Raw genomic sequence first — 18,466 nt, forward strand, 5'->3', positions numbered from 1 at the left:
CAGTATGCTTGCCCGATTGCGGTCAAAGTCAAAAAGCAGTAAGGCGAAGAATGCGTACAGCAAGCCGAGGAGGGGTGGAGTGAGGGAACAGAGGCAACGCCCATCGGACCGGACTGAACGGATTAACATACAGCGCGCGACAAATAAAAAAGGTTTTTATGGGTGATGCATGGGGTGTCAGGGGGTTTCAAATGTAGATGTGGAATGCATACCTGACTATCAATTAAATGATATTTTTAGCTGATAGAGCAAAAAAGTTTTGACAGGTTCCCTTTAAGATCTATAGGTGGGACATGGGTCTCCCTGAGAATCTGCCTCCAGAGCTTATTACTAAAGAAAGGAGGTTTTACCAGTGTGAGACATGTAATGACTGACAGTGGGATCCCCTGACCTTCATGTCTCACGCTGGTAATGCCCCTTTGACTTGAAATAAGCTCTGGAGACAGATTATCAGGGAGATCTATATCCCACCCATAGATCTGAACATCTCGTTTACATATCAGAAAATCATGATGTTCTCTGGAATAAGACATAGGGGTCGCAGATACCAAGGTATTATTTTATTCAGCGTCTTATGACCTGCTTGCCCATATAGACTGCTTAGGAGGGCTGATCCTACTGACAGATTATCCTTAAAGGGTTTATTCCATCTGGGTAATGCCTTCTCTGAATCACAAACCCATGGCAATCTTCTCAAACCCCCAGTTCAATGTGGCAGCATACGTAGTATAAATGGGTGACCCTCTTGTGGTTTGTGGACGTGCTCCACACTTTGCAGCTTCTTTGTTTTGATGTGACGGGCAGCAGACCCTTTGCCCCCTCGCCCCCATGATGTCCATTTGGCTTAGTAGGGTGCATAGACTGGGGTTGTCATCGTAGGATGGTCCTATATGCATATAGAGTGCACCATTTGGCATGACCAAATCTAGAGATGGTGCGCAAGCACAATACACCGTTTTATAACTTACTACTGCATACTGTTCTGTATATGTCACTGGAATCACAAGCCAAGTGATCTAAGATGCAAATGTCTGTCTTCTAGAAATCATGACAACTGCTGGGGAGGAAGGGATGCCAGACCTCACTCATGTAATGCGCATATTATCAGCAGAGAACATACCACATTTACCACCTGGAGGTGGTTTAGCTGGAAAGTGAGTGAGTGTGTATAATGTCTTGTGGGTCAGGTCCTGTTATTCACATCGTGCTAATGGCATCCGTTTTGAGGTTTAAATAGGCATGTAAGGTCCGAATTAACAAACAGAAGCCAAATACAAATACTTTTGGGTATGTTTCCTTCATTGCAATTTAGTAATATGTATATATCCCCAGAAGTATGTTTTATTTCCAGTTGCATATGATTTTTTTTAGTGGGATTGTCTCAATGGAACCAAACCCTCTATCAAAAATGTGTATAGTTCTCCGTTGGCTTTGTGATTAATAGAAATCATCATACATTATAAGAAAAAGAGAACCACAAAAAATTCTGCCATTCAGGTGCCAGCCTCCAAAGCACCTGGCTTTTGGATGCTAAAATATAAGTATCAAAAAAATAAAAAATAACTGGAGGCAGTAGGGCTATCAATAAAGCTTAGAGAAATATTTTATTCTATGCCCAAGACATGAGACCCATCGGATCAATAGAAGGCTCAATGTTCGAAGTGAAACATTGCATGCCTTGTTTTATTGATAGACATGCTGCCTCAAGTTATCAATAAAACCTGGAGAAATATTTTTCATACCCAAGGCATGTGACGTTTCACTTCTAGCATTGAGCCTTCTATTGAGCCGATATGTCTCATGTTTTGGGCATGGAATAAATATTTTTCCAAGTTTTATTGATACATTCTGCCTCCAGTTTTTTGCTACTTGTATTATGAATTCTAAAATATATATATACCGTATTTTCCGCTTTGTAAGACGCACTTTATTTCCCCCAAATTTGGGGGGGGAATGTGGGTGCGTCTAACAAAGCGGATATACCGCTTACCATTACAGGCTGGGAGGAGGGGGTGTCCGCCGCCGCTACCGCCTGCCGCCGCTGTCGTCCGCCGCCACTGCCGGGGTTGTCCACTGCTGCCCCGGGTGATGCTGAAGGCTCCGGTGCTGCGGGGGGCTCTGGCGACATTTTGTGAAAGACCAGAGCCCCCCGGCAGTTCTTCCATGCGTTCCAGTATGACTAATTCCGGGAAAATGGCCGCCGGAATCTCGGGAGATGAGATTTCAGCGCTGAGATCTCATCTCTCGAGATTCCGGCGGCCATTTTCCCGGAGTTAGTTCCAGTATGACTGACTCCGGGAAAATGGCCGCCGGAATCTCGGGAGATGAGATTTCAGCGCTGAGATCTCATCTCTCGAGATTCCGGCGGCCATTTTCCCGGAATTAGTCATACTGGAACGCATGGAAGAACTGCCGGGGGGCTCTGGTCTTTCACAAAATGTCGCCAGAGCCCCCCGCAGCACCGGAGACAGCCCTACAGCACAGGAGCCCCCTGCAGACCCCTCATCCCAGCCTGCAGCAAAGGAGCCCCCTGCAGACCCCTCATCCCAGGCTGCAGCACAGGAGCCCCCCTGCAGCACAGGAGCCCCCTGCAGACCCCCTCATCCCAGCCTGCAGCAATGCTCCACTCCCGCCTCCGGCAACGAGCCTGGGACCCTGATCCACCACAACCACAACCCCTGGTAAGTAATAAGACGCATGGATTATAAGACGCCCCACCAATTTATTAAAAAATAGTTTTTTCCTATTTTTCTCCTCAAAATTTGGGGTGCGTCTTATAATCCGGAGCGTCTTACAAAGCGAAAAATACGGTATATATATATATATATATATATATATATATATATATATATATATATATATATATATATATATATATATATATATATATATATATATATATATATATAATTTTTTTTTATTTTTTTTAACTTTGCCAAAATTACATGTACACATGCAATCTTGTACCAAAAACACAACATGTAGTGATGTTTTCCTAGGTGACTATCAAATGTAGTAAATGGGCGTGGAGCCCTGGCCTAAAAACAACTGCGTTTATTAACTCTTTTCTTAACCCTGCTGTTCTGTTCGGTCTGGGGAGACCTATTTTGAAGTTTGGTATTTTTTGGGGTGTTCAAGATGCGGTTCTGAAACTTGTGGTTGATTGACTTAAATGAGGATGGGTCGGTCGGCCACGGGTTTCAGAGCCGCATCTTGAATATTTTAAAGAATATTGAAGTTCAAAGTCGGTCATTTTTGACCAACAGAACAGCAGGGTTAAAGGGAATCCGTCACCAGGTTTGGCTGATATGAGTTACGGCCACTGCCTTTCAGGGCTGATATGCAGCATTCTATAATACTGTAGGTAAGCCCCCGATCCGACCTGCAAGAGAAGTAAAATAACTTGTATTATATTCACCCGGGGGGCGGTCCGATCTGATGGGTGTCGCAGGTCCTGGTGCGGCGCTTCCCTTCTTCTTGCGATGCCATCCTGCTTTCTTCATGACTCCCTGGCATTCTACTCCTGAGCAGGTATACTTATCTGTCCTGTTGAGGGCAGAGTAAAGTACTGCAGTGCGCAGGCGCTGGGCCTCTGACTTTTCCCTGGCGCCTGCGCACCGCAGTACTTTGCTCTACCCTCAACAGGACAGATAAGTATACCTGCTCAGGAGTACAATGCTGGGGAGTCATGAATAAAGCAGGAGGGCGGCATCGTAAGAAGATTGGAGGCGCCGGACCAGGACCTACGACACCCATCGGATTGGACCTCTGGTGCTTCAGGGAAACTTATAGTTTGAAGATCCTCTTCCCTGTGTCCCTCATAGATTGGCAGGAATATCCATTGTGTGTACTTGGCAAGGGACCTGCCAATCACCCAGGCAGTGCTGGGATAAGGCGGCTCACGCTATATTCTCCTTGAAATGCCAGAGCGATTTTAGGGAATATTATCTGCATTCATGCAACTATTCTGATTCACGCTGCCATGGTTGGGACAGCATGACTAGTGAGCGATTCCCTTTAGGGCTCCTACACATAATCAATGCAAGTTAGTTGTAATGTGGGGGCGAAGGAACATAACTCCTGTACACTTTCTAATATGGAATTGTTGATTTTTCTCTTTCACCTTTTTTTTTTTTTTTTTTTTTTTTTTTCCCCATTTCTATAGACGCAGTGTTATTGAAGATGTTTATAATAGGTTGAATCCACATAGAGAGACCGATGGGGTAAGTTCCATATGCACCTCTGACCTGTGTAAGCAGGAGCCCATGACGAGCACGCCATGGTATATGTGCATGCTGAGATTTTCATAATAGCAAGGATAAAAATGTCATAAGTTGCAAAAAAAAAAACCCTCCAGTATAACTGATTGCAATATTACCTTTTTAATGAGACTTTTATAAATCTTCACAGGTACCACTTCATACTAACAATTAGGCTACAAGCACACATCATTGTGAAGTGTCGGTGTGCGGTGTGATTTATTAATTTAGGACACAGATCCACCGAGCGTCCTCTTCTAATCCTCAAAATCAGATGCAATTGGTATCACAGATTTGTGAATAGATCCATGAAACTTTTATGGGTCCGTGTTCCTTTTGATAGAAATCGGGCAGCACACGAACCTTTCACAGTGATGTGGGAAAGCAGCATTAATGAGCTACACCCGTCGGACCCTTGCCACCAATTTCTATATGGAGTCACCCCGTTTAAAGGGCATATCCTTAAAAGGAACTTGACCCAGGAAAACTGCTGACAGTGATAGATTGGAGACCAGCGTAAATATAAATATGCCGGTGTGCGTTGTTTCAGTTGCCGCTCCTGAAGTGACGTTTTGTTTAGGCGTGAGGGTGATCTCTAACTCTAAAATGCTCTCCAGACTTGGCAGTGAGCGCTTCACTACCCCCTCCCTGTACTTTTGATTGATGGCCGTAGTGGTTTTCTGGTTGGGCTCCAAAGTCGTAATTCAAGTTCAAAGGGAGGGGTTTTATTAGCATCCACTAGAGACTGGTGAGCACTTGTGCCAGCATTAGCTTCTCTGCCCTCCCTGCCCTACATGTTTGCCAGCCTTGGGATTCGTGTCTATGGAGTGGGCTCATGTGCTGTGTACAGAACAGGTCTTGCCTCTAACAGCAGGGGCAGGAGCTCTGATTGCTGCTGTTTATCCATTCAACCTCTTCATCCCCCAATAGCCATAACTTTATTTTTCTGTTCACATAGCAATATAAGGGCTTTTGTTGTTTTTTCTTGCGGGTCGAATTGTAAATTTACTGTTCGTCCCTTTTAGGGTATGTGCATACGTAGATAGAACCCCTGCGGATTTTTCCGCAGCGGTTTTGGTAAATCTGCAGGTAAACCGCACAGCGGATTACCTGAGGAATTACCGCTGATTTACCACGTTTTCTTTGCGGATTTTGTGCGGATTTCACCTGCGGTTTTACACTTGCGGATTCCTACTATGGAGCAGGTGTAAACCGCTGCGAAATCCGCACAAAGAATGGACATGCTGCTGAATAACACTACGTTTCCGCGCATTTTTTTTTCCGCAGCATGTGCACTGCAGATTTTGTTTTCCATAGGTTTACATTGTACTGTAAACGCATGGAAAACTGCTGCGAATCTGCAGCGTGTGCACATACCCTTAGAGGACTAGAATCTGTGATCATCTATACATAGACAATTGTACTGTAGATGCTTGTACTATATCACTGCCATGTATAGAAAAAAATCACGATCTCCTATAAACGCTGCCTTTCACAGGAGGATCATCATGACAAGCACTGAGGTCTTCAGTATACCCCTGCTGTCATGGCAGCCCATCAGCGCCCGAGATCATTTCACGGGCGGGACGATGGTCGTGTGGAATAACGCTCTCCCTGCTTGTGCATGTTAAAGGCAACTGTCAGAGATTGATAGCAGCATTTAACAGGTTAATGGCTGTGGGCGGAAGTCCGCTCCACTCCGCTGCTAAGGGCACATGATGGCTGATTAAATCCGCCATCGTCTGATGGGAACAATGCAAGCTCTGCATGCAAGCCCACATCAAAGGCGGAGACACTACTTTTGATGTACACGTACGTCAAAGGTCGTGAAGGGGTTAAACTGACAGTGGCATTTAAATGGTTTGGTAGCTGGTACACGTGTACTTCCGCCAGTCAGCCCCACCAGTGGTGTGATTGAGGGTAGCCATTGCAAAATAAAAAGCTTAAAGGGACTCTGTCACCTGAATTTGGCGGGACTGGTTTTGGGTCATATGGGCGGAGTTTTCGGGTTTTTGATTCACCCTTTCCTTACCCGCTGGCTGCATGCTGGCTGCAATACTGGATTGAAGTTCATTCTCTGTCCTCCATAGTACACGCCTGCACAAGGCAAGATTACCTTGTGCAGGCGTGTACTATGGAGGACAGAGAATGAACTTCAATCCAATATTGCAGCCAGCATGCAGCCAGCGGATAAGGAAAGGGTGAATCAAACACCCAAAAACTCCGCCCATATGACCCAAAACCAGTCCCGCCAAATTCAGGTGACAGAGTCCCTTTAAGTGCAAAAATGAAAATGGAGTCCTGAAGGGGGTTTAGGCCATGTTCACACTATGCGTTTTTTACTGCGGAACTGCCGCGATTTTGCCGCTGCGGGTCCGCAGCTGTTTTCCATGCAGGGTACAGTACAATGTACCCAATGGAAAACAGGAACCGCTGTGCACATGATGCGGAAATTCACTAAAAAAGCCGCGCTGAATAGCTGCGGTAAAAAAGAACCATGTCACTTCTCTGTGCGGAACTGCAGCGGTTCTGCACCCATTGACCTCCATTGTGAGGGTAAAACCCGCAGACGAAAAAAATATCTGTGGGTTTTCTGCGGTTTGTGGTGCAGAACCGCTGCAGCAGGAAGTGCGTGGGCGGAGTGTGGCTGTCCCCCCCGTGCCCCAATCCCACCCCCCCATGCTCCGATGCCACCCTCTCCCCCCCCCCCCCCCCCCCCCCGTGCTCCGACGCCAGCCCCCCCCCCCCCCCCCCCCCCCTTTTCCTCCCCCGCGCCCTCATCTCCCCCCTTATACTTACCGGGCCTCCCGGTATCCGTCCGTCCGTCTTCTCCCTGGGTGCTGCCATCTTCCAAAATGGCGGGCGCAGTGCGCCCGCCGAATCGGCCGACAGATTCGTTCCAGATTCGTTCGTTAAAGGACACCCCCCCCCCCCTCCCTTTATCACCCCCATAGGTAGTAACAATAATAAAGAATTTTTTTTTTTTCCCCCCACTACAGTTAGAACTAGGGGTAGGGGTAGGGTTAGGGTATTTTCAGCCATTTTAACCCTAAAAAAACTTCCTAGAAAACACACACTCTGCAGAGAAAACTGCATAAAAAACCGCATCAAAAAACGCACCTGCGTTTTCTGCCAAGAGCTGCGGTTTTTAGTGCAGAAAAAACAGCAGGGAAATCAGGAACGTGTGAACATAGCCTTAACATTGTGTGTTTACGCGGGTCTCGATCACTGTTCCCCATTCTGTAGGGTGGAGACTGCTGACACTTTCAGACTCTTTGCTGTAGGAACACCAACAATGGCTCATGTGCCAGTACGGGATGAAATCAGCCATTTAATGTTACCTCCCATTTATGTATGAGAGGAAAATATACATTGACCAATGCATTTAGGAACCATTCTCTCTCACATCCGCATACTATCGTTTTCCATGTATGCATGGTTGTAGCGAATAACATATTAAATGAAATGCTTATATGATGTGATTGGTCTAAAACTTGATGAAGTGGTAATCCATGTTTAGGTTTTATGTGTTTTGCTATATAAGTTACTATATAGTATTTTATTTTTTATATTTTTTACTTACTGATTGGGGTCTTTAATCTAAAACAAGGGCCCTACTGGAACAGCGGACAATGCAGCGAATGGGAAGTTGGTGGAAGCTCTCAGGGAGCTGAGGATTAATCATAGGGGAAATTGCCGTCAACTCCTGGAGGAAATGCTGAGTAGTTACAGGCTAGGTAAAATGCAGGGCGACGAGTCCTCTGCCGGATCTCCAGAATCTCCTGCTTCTGATGGTGCGGCCAGCGACACAGTAACTGGAAGCCACACTCCTGTGGAATAAAGTGTGCACGGCATGATTCGCTTCCCCCTCTTACATAGTAAATCTGCATGCGAGGTTGTGTCAAAGTGAACACAATGGAAGACTTAAGTCTGCATCACTCCCCACAGGGCGTGTCCATCCCTTGCTTAAAGTTTTTCCTTTTTTTTTTTTTTTTTTTCCTTTTTAGGCTGGCTTTTTCTTAAGTATACAGTTTTGTTCCCCATAGAGGCATTTACTAATATATAAAGTCTGGTGTGCATCAAACGTTACCGCTTGTGATGGGCGAGTATACTCGTTGCTCGGGTGACCTTTCGGTATTTGACTGCTTGGAGATTATTTCCATCACGGCAGCTGAATGATTTACAGCTACTAGCCAGGCTGAGCACATGTGGGGATTCTGTAGCAATCAGGAAACCCCCACATGTACTCAGCCTGGCTAGTAGCTGTAAATCATTCAAGCAGGCGATGATGGAAACAAAATCTCCAAGCAGTCATAAATACTAGGAGGTCACCCGAGCGTGCTCGGGAAAACCCAAGCAACGAGTACACTCGCTCATCACCATTACCCACCCATCTCCCATAGGACCCGTCTGCTACCTTTGCTAAAAAAAAAAAAAAAGTTACCATGTTTTAGTTGATTTTATGCCGACTTGGATGCAAGTTTTCTTGGTTGTTTTTTGTAGTATTCAGCGCTTCCATTTAAGCTTTCTGATCCTTTGTAGACTCTGCTTCTTTTTCATTGTTCAAGTGGGGAGGAGAAAGTACTGGAATCCTGTACAGGCATGATACTTACTGATATCCTGCAGGGTTTGTTGGGGTTTCAGATAGTTGGTAGTTCCTTTAAAAAATAAAATAAAATTCAACACCACTTTCTAAGTATTGCACCAATTATTATAATGCCATCTGTCCTTCTTGGAAGGTAGATATATTAGTAAGGACCTTTATCATAATGTTACTCTTTTTATGTACTGGATTTGTACTTTGATTTATTGTAGACTGTTGGTATGAATGTCATTTTTATCTCTTGTAGATGACTTTGTTCTAACTGCAATCAATAAAGTAAATGCTCCAGTGGTTTACAGTTTCTTTCTTTGTAACCCATTCTTGTAGCCGTAGTCACCTGTTCAACAGTCACTATCTACATGTTATTAAAGAGACTGTCAGCACAGACTGACTGTTCAAACAAAGCACAGGCGCTCGGTGCTTTCTGGCGGTGTCAATTATTTATATACACCTTTCCACCTGCTTGTTTTCCCTCAATCTTCATCCTCCCTCTACTCTGACAGCTCTGGCCTTATACAACCCCTGGCAAAAATTATGGAATCACCGGCCTTGGAGGATGTTGTTTAACCCCTTCCCGACCTGTGACACAGCGTATGCGTCATGAAAGTCGGTGCCAATCCGACCTGTGACGCATATGCTGTGTCACAGAAAGATCGCGTCCCTGCAGATCGGGTGAAAGGGTTAACTCCCATTTCACCCGATCTGCAGGGACAGGGGGAGTGGTAGTTTAGCCCAGGGGGGGTGGCTTCACCCCCTCGTGGCTACGATCGCTCTGATTGGCTGTTGAAAGTGAAACTGCCAATCAGAGCGATTTGTAATATTTCACCTAAAAAAATGGTGAAATATTACAATCCAGCCATGGCCGATGCTGCAATATCATCGGCCATGGCTGGAAATACTAATGTGCCCCCACCCCACCCCTCCGATCGCCCCCCCAGCCCCCCGATCTGTGGCCCGCTCCCCTCCGTCCTGTGCTCCGCTCCCCCGTCCTCCTGTCCGCTCCCCCGTGCTCCAATCACACCCCCCCGTGCTCCAATCAAACCCCCCCGCACTCCGATCCCCCCCCGTGCTCCGAACCACCCCCCCTGCACACCGATCCCCCCCCCCTGCACACCGATCCACCCGCCCGCACACCGATCACTCTCCCCCCGTGCTCCGATCCCTCCCCCCCCGTGCTCCGACGCCCCCCCGTGCCCTGATCTCCCCCCCCTGTGCCCTGATCTCCCCCCCTTATACTTACCGATCCTGGCGGGGTCCGTCAGTCTTCTTCCCCGAGCGCCGCCATGTTCCAAAATGGCGGGCGCATGCGCAGTGCGCCCGCCGAATCTGCCGGCCGGCAGATTCGTTCCAATGTGAATTTTGATCACTGTGATATAATCTATCACAGTGGTCAAAATAAAAAAACAGTAAATGACCCCCCCCCATTTGTCCCCCATAGATAGGGACAATAATAAAATAAAGAATTTTTTTTTTTTTCACTAAGGTTGGAGTTAGAACTAGGGTTAGGGTTAGGGGTAGGGTTAGGGGTAGGGTTAGGGTTAGGGTTAGGGGTAGGGGTAGGGGTAGGGTTAGGGGTAGGGTTAGGGGTAGGGGTAGGGGTAGGGTTAGGGTTAGGGTTAGGGTTTCGGTATGTGCACACGTATTCTGGTCCTCTGCGGATTTTTCTGCAGCGGATTTGATAAATCCGCAGTGCTAAACCGCTGCGGATTTATGGCAGATTTACCGCGGTTTTTCTGCGCATTTCACTGCGGTTTTACAACTGCGATTTTCTATTGGAGCAGTTGTAAAACCGCTGTGGAATCCGCAGAAAGAAGTGACATGCTGCGGAATGTAAACCGCTGCGTTTCCGTGCAGTTTTTCCGCAGCATGTGTACAGCGATTTTTGTTTCCCATAGGTTTACATTGAAATGTAAACTCATGGGAAACTGCTGCGGATCCGCAGCGTTTTCCAAAGCGTGTGCACATACCTTTAGAATTAGGCTATGTGCACACGGTGCGGATTTGGCTGCGGATCCGCAGCGGATTGTTCCATCAGGTTTACAGTACCATGTAAACCTATGGAAAACCAAATCCGCTGTGCCCATGGTGCGGAAAATACCGCACGGAAACGCTGCGTTGTATTTTCCGCAGCATGTCAATTCTTTGTGCGGATTCCGCAGCGTTTTACACCTATTCCTCAATAGGAATCCGCAGGTGAAATCCGCAGGTAAAACGCAGTGCCTTTTACCCGCGGATTTTTCAAAAATGGTGCGGAAAAATCTCACACGAATCCGCAACGTGGGTACATAGCCTTAGGGTTAGGGTTGGGTTGGAATTAGGGTTGTGGTTAGGGTTAGGGGTGTGTTGGGGTTAGGGTTGTGGTTAGGGGTGTGTTGCGGTTAGGGTTGTGGTTAGGGTTACGGCTACAGTTGGGATAAGGGTTAGGGGTGTGTTGGCGTAAGAATTGAGGGGTTTCCACTGTTTAGGCACATCAGGGGGTCTCCAAACGCAACATGGCGCCACCATTGATTCCAGCCAATCTTTTATTCAAAAAGTCAAATGGTGCTCCTTCCCTTCCGAGCCCCGACGTGTGCCCAAACAGTGGTTTACCCCCACATATGGGGTATCAGTGTACTCAGGACAAACTGGGCAACAATTACTGGGGTCCAATTTCTCCTGTTACCCTTGAGAAAATAAAAAATTGCTTGCTAAAACATCATTTTTGAGGAAAGTAAAATGATTTTTTATTTTCACGGCTCTGCGTTGTAAACGTCTGTGAAGCACTTGGGGGTTCAAAGTGCTCACCACATATCTAGATAAGTTCCTTGGGGGGTCTAGTTTCCAAAATGGGGTCACTTGTGGGGGGTTTCTACTGTTTAGGCACACCAGGGGCTCTGCAAACGCAACGTGACGCCCGCAGACCATTCCATCAAAGTCTGCATTTCAAAACGTCACTACTTGACTTCCGAGCCCCGACATGTGCCCAAACAGTGGTTTACCCCCACATATGGGGTATCAGCGTACTCAGGACAAACTGGGCAACAATTACTGGGGTCCAATTTCTCCTGTTACCCTTGAGAAAATAAAAAATTGCTTGCTAAAACATCATTTTTGAGGAAAGAAAAATGATTTTTTATTTTCACGGCTCTGCGTTGTAAACGTCTGTGAAGCACTTGGGGGTTCAAAGTGCTCACCACATATCTAGATAAGTTCCTTGGGGGGTCTAGTTTCCAAAATGGGGTCACTTGTGGGGGGTTTCTACTGTTTAGGCACACCAGGGGCTCTGCAAACGCAACGTGACGCCCGCAGACCATTCCATCAAAGTCTGCATTTCAAAAGTCACTACTTCCCTTCTGAGCCCCGACGTGTGCCCAAACAGTGGTTTACCCCCACATATGGGGTATCAGCGTACTCAGGAGAAACTGGACAACAACTTTTGGGGTCCAATTTCTCCTGTAACCCTTGGGAAAATAAAAAATTCTGGGCTAAAAAATTATTTTTGAGGAAAGAAAACGTATTTATTATTTTCACTGCTCTGTGTTATAAACTTCTGTGAAGCACTTGGGGGTTCAAAGTGCTCACCTCACATCTAGATAAGTTCCTTTCGGGGTCTAGTTTCTAAAATGGGGTCACTTGTGGGGGGTTTCTACTGTTTAGCCACATCAGGGGCTCTGCAAACGCAACGTAACGCCCGCAGAGCATTCCATCAAAGTCTGCATTTCAAAATGTCACTACTTGACTTCCGAGCCCCGACATGTGCCCAAACTGTGGTTTACCCCCACATATGGGGTATCAGCGTACTCAGGAGAAACTGTACAACAACTTTTGGGGTCAAATTTCTCCTGTTACCCTTGGGAAAATAATAAATTGCAGGCTAAAAGATCATTTTAGAGAAAATAAAATTTTTATTTTATTTTCATGGCTCTGCGTTATAAACTTCTGTGAAGCACTTGGAAGTTCAAAGTCCTCACCACACATCTAGATTAGTTCCTTTGGGGGTCTAGTTTCCAAAATGGGGTCATATGTGGGGGATCTCCAATGTTTAGGCACACAGGGGCTCTCCAAACGTGACATGGTGTCCGCTAATGATTGGAGCTAATTTTCCATTTAAAAAGCCAATTGGCGTGCCTTCCCTTCCGAGCCCTGCCGTGCGCCCAAACAGTGGTTTACCCCCACATATGGGGTATCAGCGTACTCAGGACAAACTGGACAACAACATTTGCGGTCCAATTTCTCCTATTACCCTTGGCAAAATAGGAAATTCCAGGCTAAAAATCATTTTTGAGGAAAGAAAAATTATTTTTTATTTTCATGGCTCTGCATTATAAACTTCTGTGAAGCACCTGGGGGTTTAAAGTGCTCAATATGCATCTAGATAAGTTCCTTGGGGGGTCTAGTTTCCAAAATGGGGTCACTTGTGGGGGAGCTCCAATGCATAGGCACACAGGGGCTATCTAAACGCGACATGGTGTCCGCTAACAATTGGAGCTAATTTTCCATTCAAAAAGTCAAATGGCGCGCCTTCCCTTCCGAGCCCTGCCGTGTGCCCAAACAGTGGTTTACCCCCACATATGAGGTATCGGCGTACTCGGGAGAAATTGCCCAACAAATTTTAGGATTCATTTTATCCTATTGCCCATGTGAAAATGAAAAACTGAGGCGAAAAGAATTTTTTTGTGAAAAAAAAAAGTACTTTTTCATTTTTACAGATCAATTTGTGAAGCACCTGAGGGTTTAAAGTGCTCAATATGCATCTAGATAAGTTCCTTGGGGGGTCTAGTTTCCAAAATGGGGTCATTTGTGGGGGAGCTCCAATGTTTAGGCACACGGGGGCTCTCCAAACACGACATGGTGTCCGCTAACGATGGAGATAATTTTTCATTCAAAGAGTCAAATGGCGCTCCTTCCCTTCCGAACCTTACCATGTGCCCAAACAGTGGTTTACCTCCACATGTGAGGTATCGGTGTACTCATGAGAAATTGCCCAACAAATTTTAGGATCCATTTTATCCTGTTGCCCATGTGAAAATGAAAAAAATTGAGGCTAAAAGAATTTTTTTGTGAAAAAAAAGTACTTTTTCATTTTTACGGATCAATTTGTGAAGCCCCCGGGGGTTCAAAGTTCTCACTATGCATCTAGATAAGTTCCTTGGGGCGTCTAGTTTCCAAAATGGGGTCACGTGTGGGGGAGCTCCAATTTTTAGGCACACGGGGGCTCTCCAAACGTGACATGGTGTCCGCTAAAGAGTGGAGCCAATTTTTCATTCAAAAAGTCAAATGGCGCTCCTTCCCTTCCAAGCCCTGCCGTGCGCCCAAACATTGGTTTACCCCCACATATGAGGTATCAGCGTACTCAGGACAAATTGGACAACAACTTTCGTGGTTCAGTTTCTCCTTGTACCATTGGGAAAATAAAAAAAATGTTGCTAAAAGATAATTTTTGTGACTAAAAAGTTAAATGTTCATTTTTTCCTTCCATGTTGCTTCTGCTGCTGTGAAGCACCTGAAGGGTTAAAAAACTTCTTGAATGTGGTTTTGAGCACCTTGAGGGGTGCATTTTTTAGAATGGTGTCACTTTTGGGTATTTTCATCCATATAGACCCCTCAAACTGACTTCAAATGTGAGGTGGTCCCTAAAAAAAATGGTTTTGTAAATTTCGTTGTAAAAATGAGAAATCGCTGGTCAAATTTTAACTCTTATAACTTCCTAGCAAAAAAAAATGTTGTTTCCAAAATTGTGCTGGTGTAAAGTATACATGTGGGAAATGTTATTTATTAACTATTTTGTGTCACATAACTCTCTGGTTTAACAGAATAAAAATTCAAAATGTGAAAATTGCGAAATTTTCAAAATTTTCGCCAAATTTCCGTTTTTATCACAAATAAACGCAGAATTTATTGACCTAAATTTACCACTAACATGAAGCCCAATATGTCACGAAAAAACAATCTCAGAACCGCTAGGATCCGTTGAAGCGTTCCTGAGTTATTACCTCATAAAGGGACACTGGTCAGAATTGCAAAAAACGGCCAGGTCATTAAGGTCAAAATAGGCTGGGTCATGAAGGGGTTAATTTTGTAGAAAAAAAGCCGATCGCAGACATGGCATAAAGCTAAAGTCATTTCCAATGGCAACTTTCTGGCTTTAAGAAACACTAAAAGAAATCAAGAACAAAAAATGTGGTAGTCAGTAATGGTTTTCTTAAAGCCAGAAAGTTGTCATTTGAAATGACTGTAGTTTTGTGCCATGTCTGTGATCGGCTTTTTTTCTACAAAATGAAACTGAATGAACATCCTCGAAGGCCGGTGATTCCATAATCTTTGCCAGGGGTTGTAGTCAGAAGGGAGGAGATAGATGGAAAGGTGTAGTTAAATGATTGGCTCTGCCGTGAAGCACTGAGCTCCTGTACTTGGCTTGAACAGTCATTCTGTGCGTACAGTCCCCTTAAAGGGAGCCTGTCGGCACCAAATTAATTTTCAAACCAAGTACAGGAGCTCAGTTCACCCTTGCTGAACACTTTCCCAACTACTTATGTGTGTGTTTGACTCTGCACAAAAGACTGTTCAGTTAGTAAGACTGACCGGTACAAAGGGGTATCCCCATCATGTAATGTCATGATGCATTGCCTTGTGGACCCCACTGGTTATGAAGGGACAGAGGCCCCTTAGCCTTTTATCTGCACACTTGCCCTCCAGTCTCTTGATGTGAAGAGATCTGCAACATGGCTCTAGTGACATTAATGGGACGGTGCTGCAGCTCCTGAACGATGGGTGGTTGGGGACACACTGTAAAGGAGCTGCAATGCTTAGAGGTTGTCCAGGACTGCGGGAGGCTGAGTATCAGCACCCAAGAATTAACTACTACACAATGTACAGATGGCTGTACTGGCTCTGTGTACATTCATCCGCTGAAGGAGCTGCCGAGAACTGATTTTTGGTTATGCTGCGTGCCAGATCCCAACGAAAAAATATTATTGGGCTTACCCAAGGATTACTTATTCTAAGCATAAATCGTGGACAACCCCTCAGATTTAGAACACTGGCCCCTTCATTCTGAGAATCTATTGTACGGTAATCTTGTAATCTACAGTAATCTTCCTAAAATTAATATGCCGTCGCCACTTGGGAAAACCGCCATATATATCTCCCACCTTATTGGACCTCGTATGTGAAGAGACGCAATTGTGCAGTGACGTTGTCAAGTTTGGTCCTACTGATTAAATAGCGTCCGTGCGCGGCGGCTGTCAGCTGTTCAACGTTTACCATGCAACTGCACCACGCAGCATTTAGTTGGGCATTGCCCCACAATGAATGTCAGATCAAGAGTCTGTACTCAATAAAATGTCTCTTCAAGCCAAGCACAGGTGCTCAGTGCACCCACTGTTTGGCCGAACAGTTCAGTGCACCCTTTCTCCTCTTTTTCCATCTATTTCTGCCCCCCCCCCCATTACCTCCTGCAATGCCAAACAATGTACAAAAAAAGGAAAAAACTGCACTATTTGTAACTCGCACAACTTAAATAACTGCTCACACCACGCAATTATTCGGGCTTCACCAAATGCAAGATTTTCGTGGAACTTCAGAGAGCAGAAAGGCGGCACTCTGTTCCAGAAAGTGTTTTTTTTTTTTTTTTTGCAGAATCATTAAAAATGGATGCAGGAGAATGCAGGTGCAAGAGATGGATGGCCAATTCTCACATACAGATGCTTCAACAGGTGTTTAGCACAGTGATTCAATGGGTCCAAACGGCCGTCGCCCATCTCTTGCACCTGCAAGTCTTTCATCCATATTTTAATGATTTTGCAAATACTTTTTTTTCTTGGACAGATGGCCTCCTTTACTCTCTAAAGTTTCCAGCAATGTCAGAGCTGTCAATCAATGAAGAGAGGGTGGTGATAAATGGGAAAACAATTAGATGGTAATCTGCACCCAACTGATGGACTCTGACTGGCTGGGACTGATGGACTCTGACTGGCTGGGACTGATGGACTCTGACTGGCTGGGACTGATGGACTCTGACTGGCTGGGACTGATGGACTCTGACTGGCTGGGACTGATGGACTCTGACTGGCTGGGACTGATGGACTCTGACTGGCTGGGACTGATGGACTCTGACTGGCTGGGACTGATGGACTCTGACTGGCTGGGACTGATGGACTCTGACTGGCTGGGACTGATGGACTCTGACTGGCTGGGACTGATGGACTCTGACTGGCTGGGACTGATGGACTCTGACTGGCTGGGCTGAACTATGACTGGTTGGAACAATCATTTTGTGCAATGTGCCTCCCTTTATTCAGCCAATTAGAATTTCTTACATGGTAATGTCCTATCTTATCTGATGAGGCTAACATCTAAGTTCACTGCAAACTGTGCAAAAATAAGTCATGCTTTTTGTTTCTTTTTTGTTTTGTTTTTTTCCCTGTAGGGTGCTGGTGATCTAGAAGACCCATGGTAGCCTTTCAGAACTCCTTATGTTTTGGTCTGGACTAAAGGGGGAAAAAAAACTTAAAAATCACGGTTCTCTTCAAACCAACAAAGAGATTCTGGTGGAGCGTCAGCTATGTAATAATAAAAAAAAAAAAAAAAAACACAAATGGGCAAAATGAGAAATGATTAGTATTTTGCACCATTTATCGGTTTGTTTTATAACATTGTCACACTTTAGCAGTATTTTTCTTTTTGCCAGCCTCAGGATTTCTGATCACGTCTCCGCAACATTACTCCTTAACACTTACAACTGGAGGGCCCTGCGGTGCATCGTCTTGCCGGGCACCTTTGGTGCTAAAGAGCTTAGGAAGAAATCTGATGCCTCATGCAGTTTATTAGATGTATCGAGGTGCATGTCGTTTTGTACATTTAAAGGTGCAGCACTTCCAAACTAAACTCCACACGCATGTAAAACACTTAATTGTATGAGACATTACTTTTTTTTTTTTTTTTCATGATTTTGAGTTTAGTTGTTTGAAAGAAATGTTATACTATTGCCTTTGATTCCCTCCCCAAAATTATAATTTTCAAAGATCTGATTACCACTTTGATTTTTGTTGTGGGAGCCCTTGTCCTTACTTTTTGGTACCTTCACATCAATTGAAAAGCCAACAGCTGGCTTCTATTCTGGAACAGATCACTCAGAGCTAGGACAGCCCTGCCACAATTTCAGGATATATATAGATATATATATATATATATATATATATATATATATATATATATATATATATATATATATATATATATATATATATATATATATATATATATATATATATATATAAATAATATTTTTTTTTTTTTTTAAAGCTAAAACCCAAGCCTCATTTTATAATGTATATTTGTGATTTTTGTTCAAGTGGAGTTCTAGGTTTATTTTTTACCCCTCTGGTTTCATTGTAATATGGTAGCACTGTGTAATATGGATATAGTGTTTTTTTTTTTTTTTTTTTTTTTTTTTTCTCCACTCCTTTTCAGAGCTCAACTTACCAATTTGAAATGACTATATATGAATATAGATATAAAGCAAATAATCTATTTTAAATCTTAGCAAATACAGATATTTTCATGAATTTTTTTTTTCCATTTTCAAAGCAATGGGCATGGTACAAGAGTGGCTGTTAGGTACTTG

The 18,466-nt window shown here is 44.7% G+C and overlaps 1 protein-coding gene across 3 annotated transcripts in view; it reads left to right on the top strand.

Moving 5' to 3' along the window:
• The window catches only part of PPM1B (protein phosphatase, Mg2+/Mn2+ dependent 1B), a 57,560-nt gene extending 40,122 nt beyond the window's left edge, over positions 1-17,438 (top strand). For 2 of the 3 annotated variants that reach the window (XM_069768611.1, XM_069768610.1), the window contains exons 4-6: positions 1,043-1,154; positions 4,166-4,223; positions 7,870-9,153. In XM_069768611.1, coding sequence (XP_069624712.1) covers positions 1,043-1,154; positions 4,166-4,223; positions 7,870-8,100 — 401 coding nt within the window. In that variant the 3' untranslated portion in view covers positions 8,101-9,153. Of the gene's footprint in view, positions 1-1,042; positions 1,155-4,165; positions 4,224-7,869; positions 9,154-17,269 lie in introns of those variants that run through there. The other variant, XM_069768612.1, reaches the window with a different exon arrangement.
• The last annotated feature ends 1,028 nt before the right edge of the window (positions 17,439-18,466 follow it).

Source organism: Ranitomeya imitator, chromosome 5 (assembly GCF_032444005.1).
Source record: "Ranitomeya imitator isolate aRanImi1 chromosome 5, aRanImi1.pri, whole genome shotgun sequence".
In the NCBI taxonomy this organism is placed as follows: Eukaryota; Metazoa; Chordata; class Amphibia; order Anura; family Dendrobatidae; genus Ranitomeya; species Ranitomeya imitator.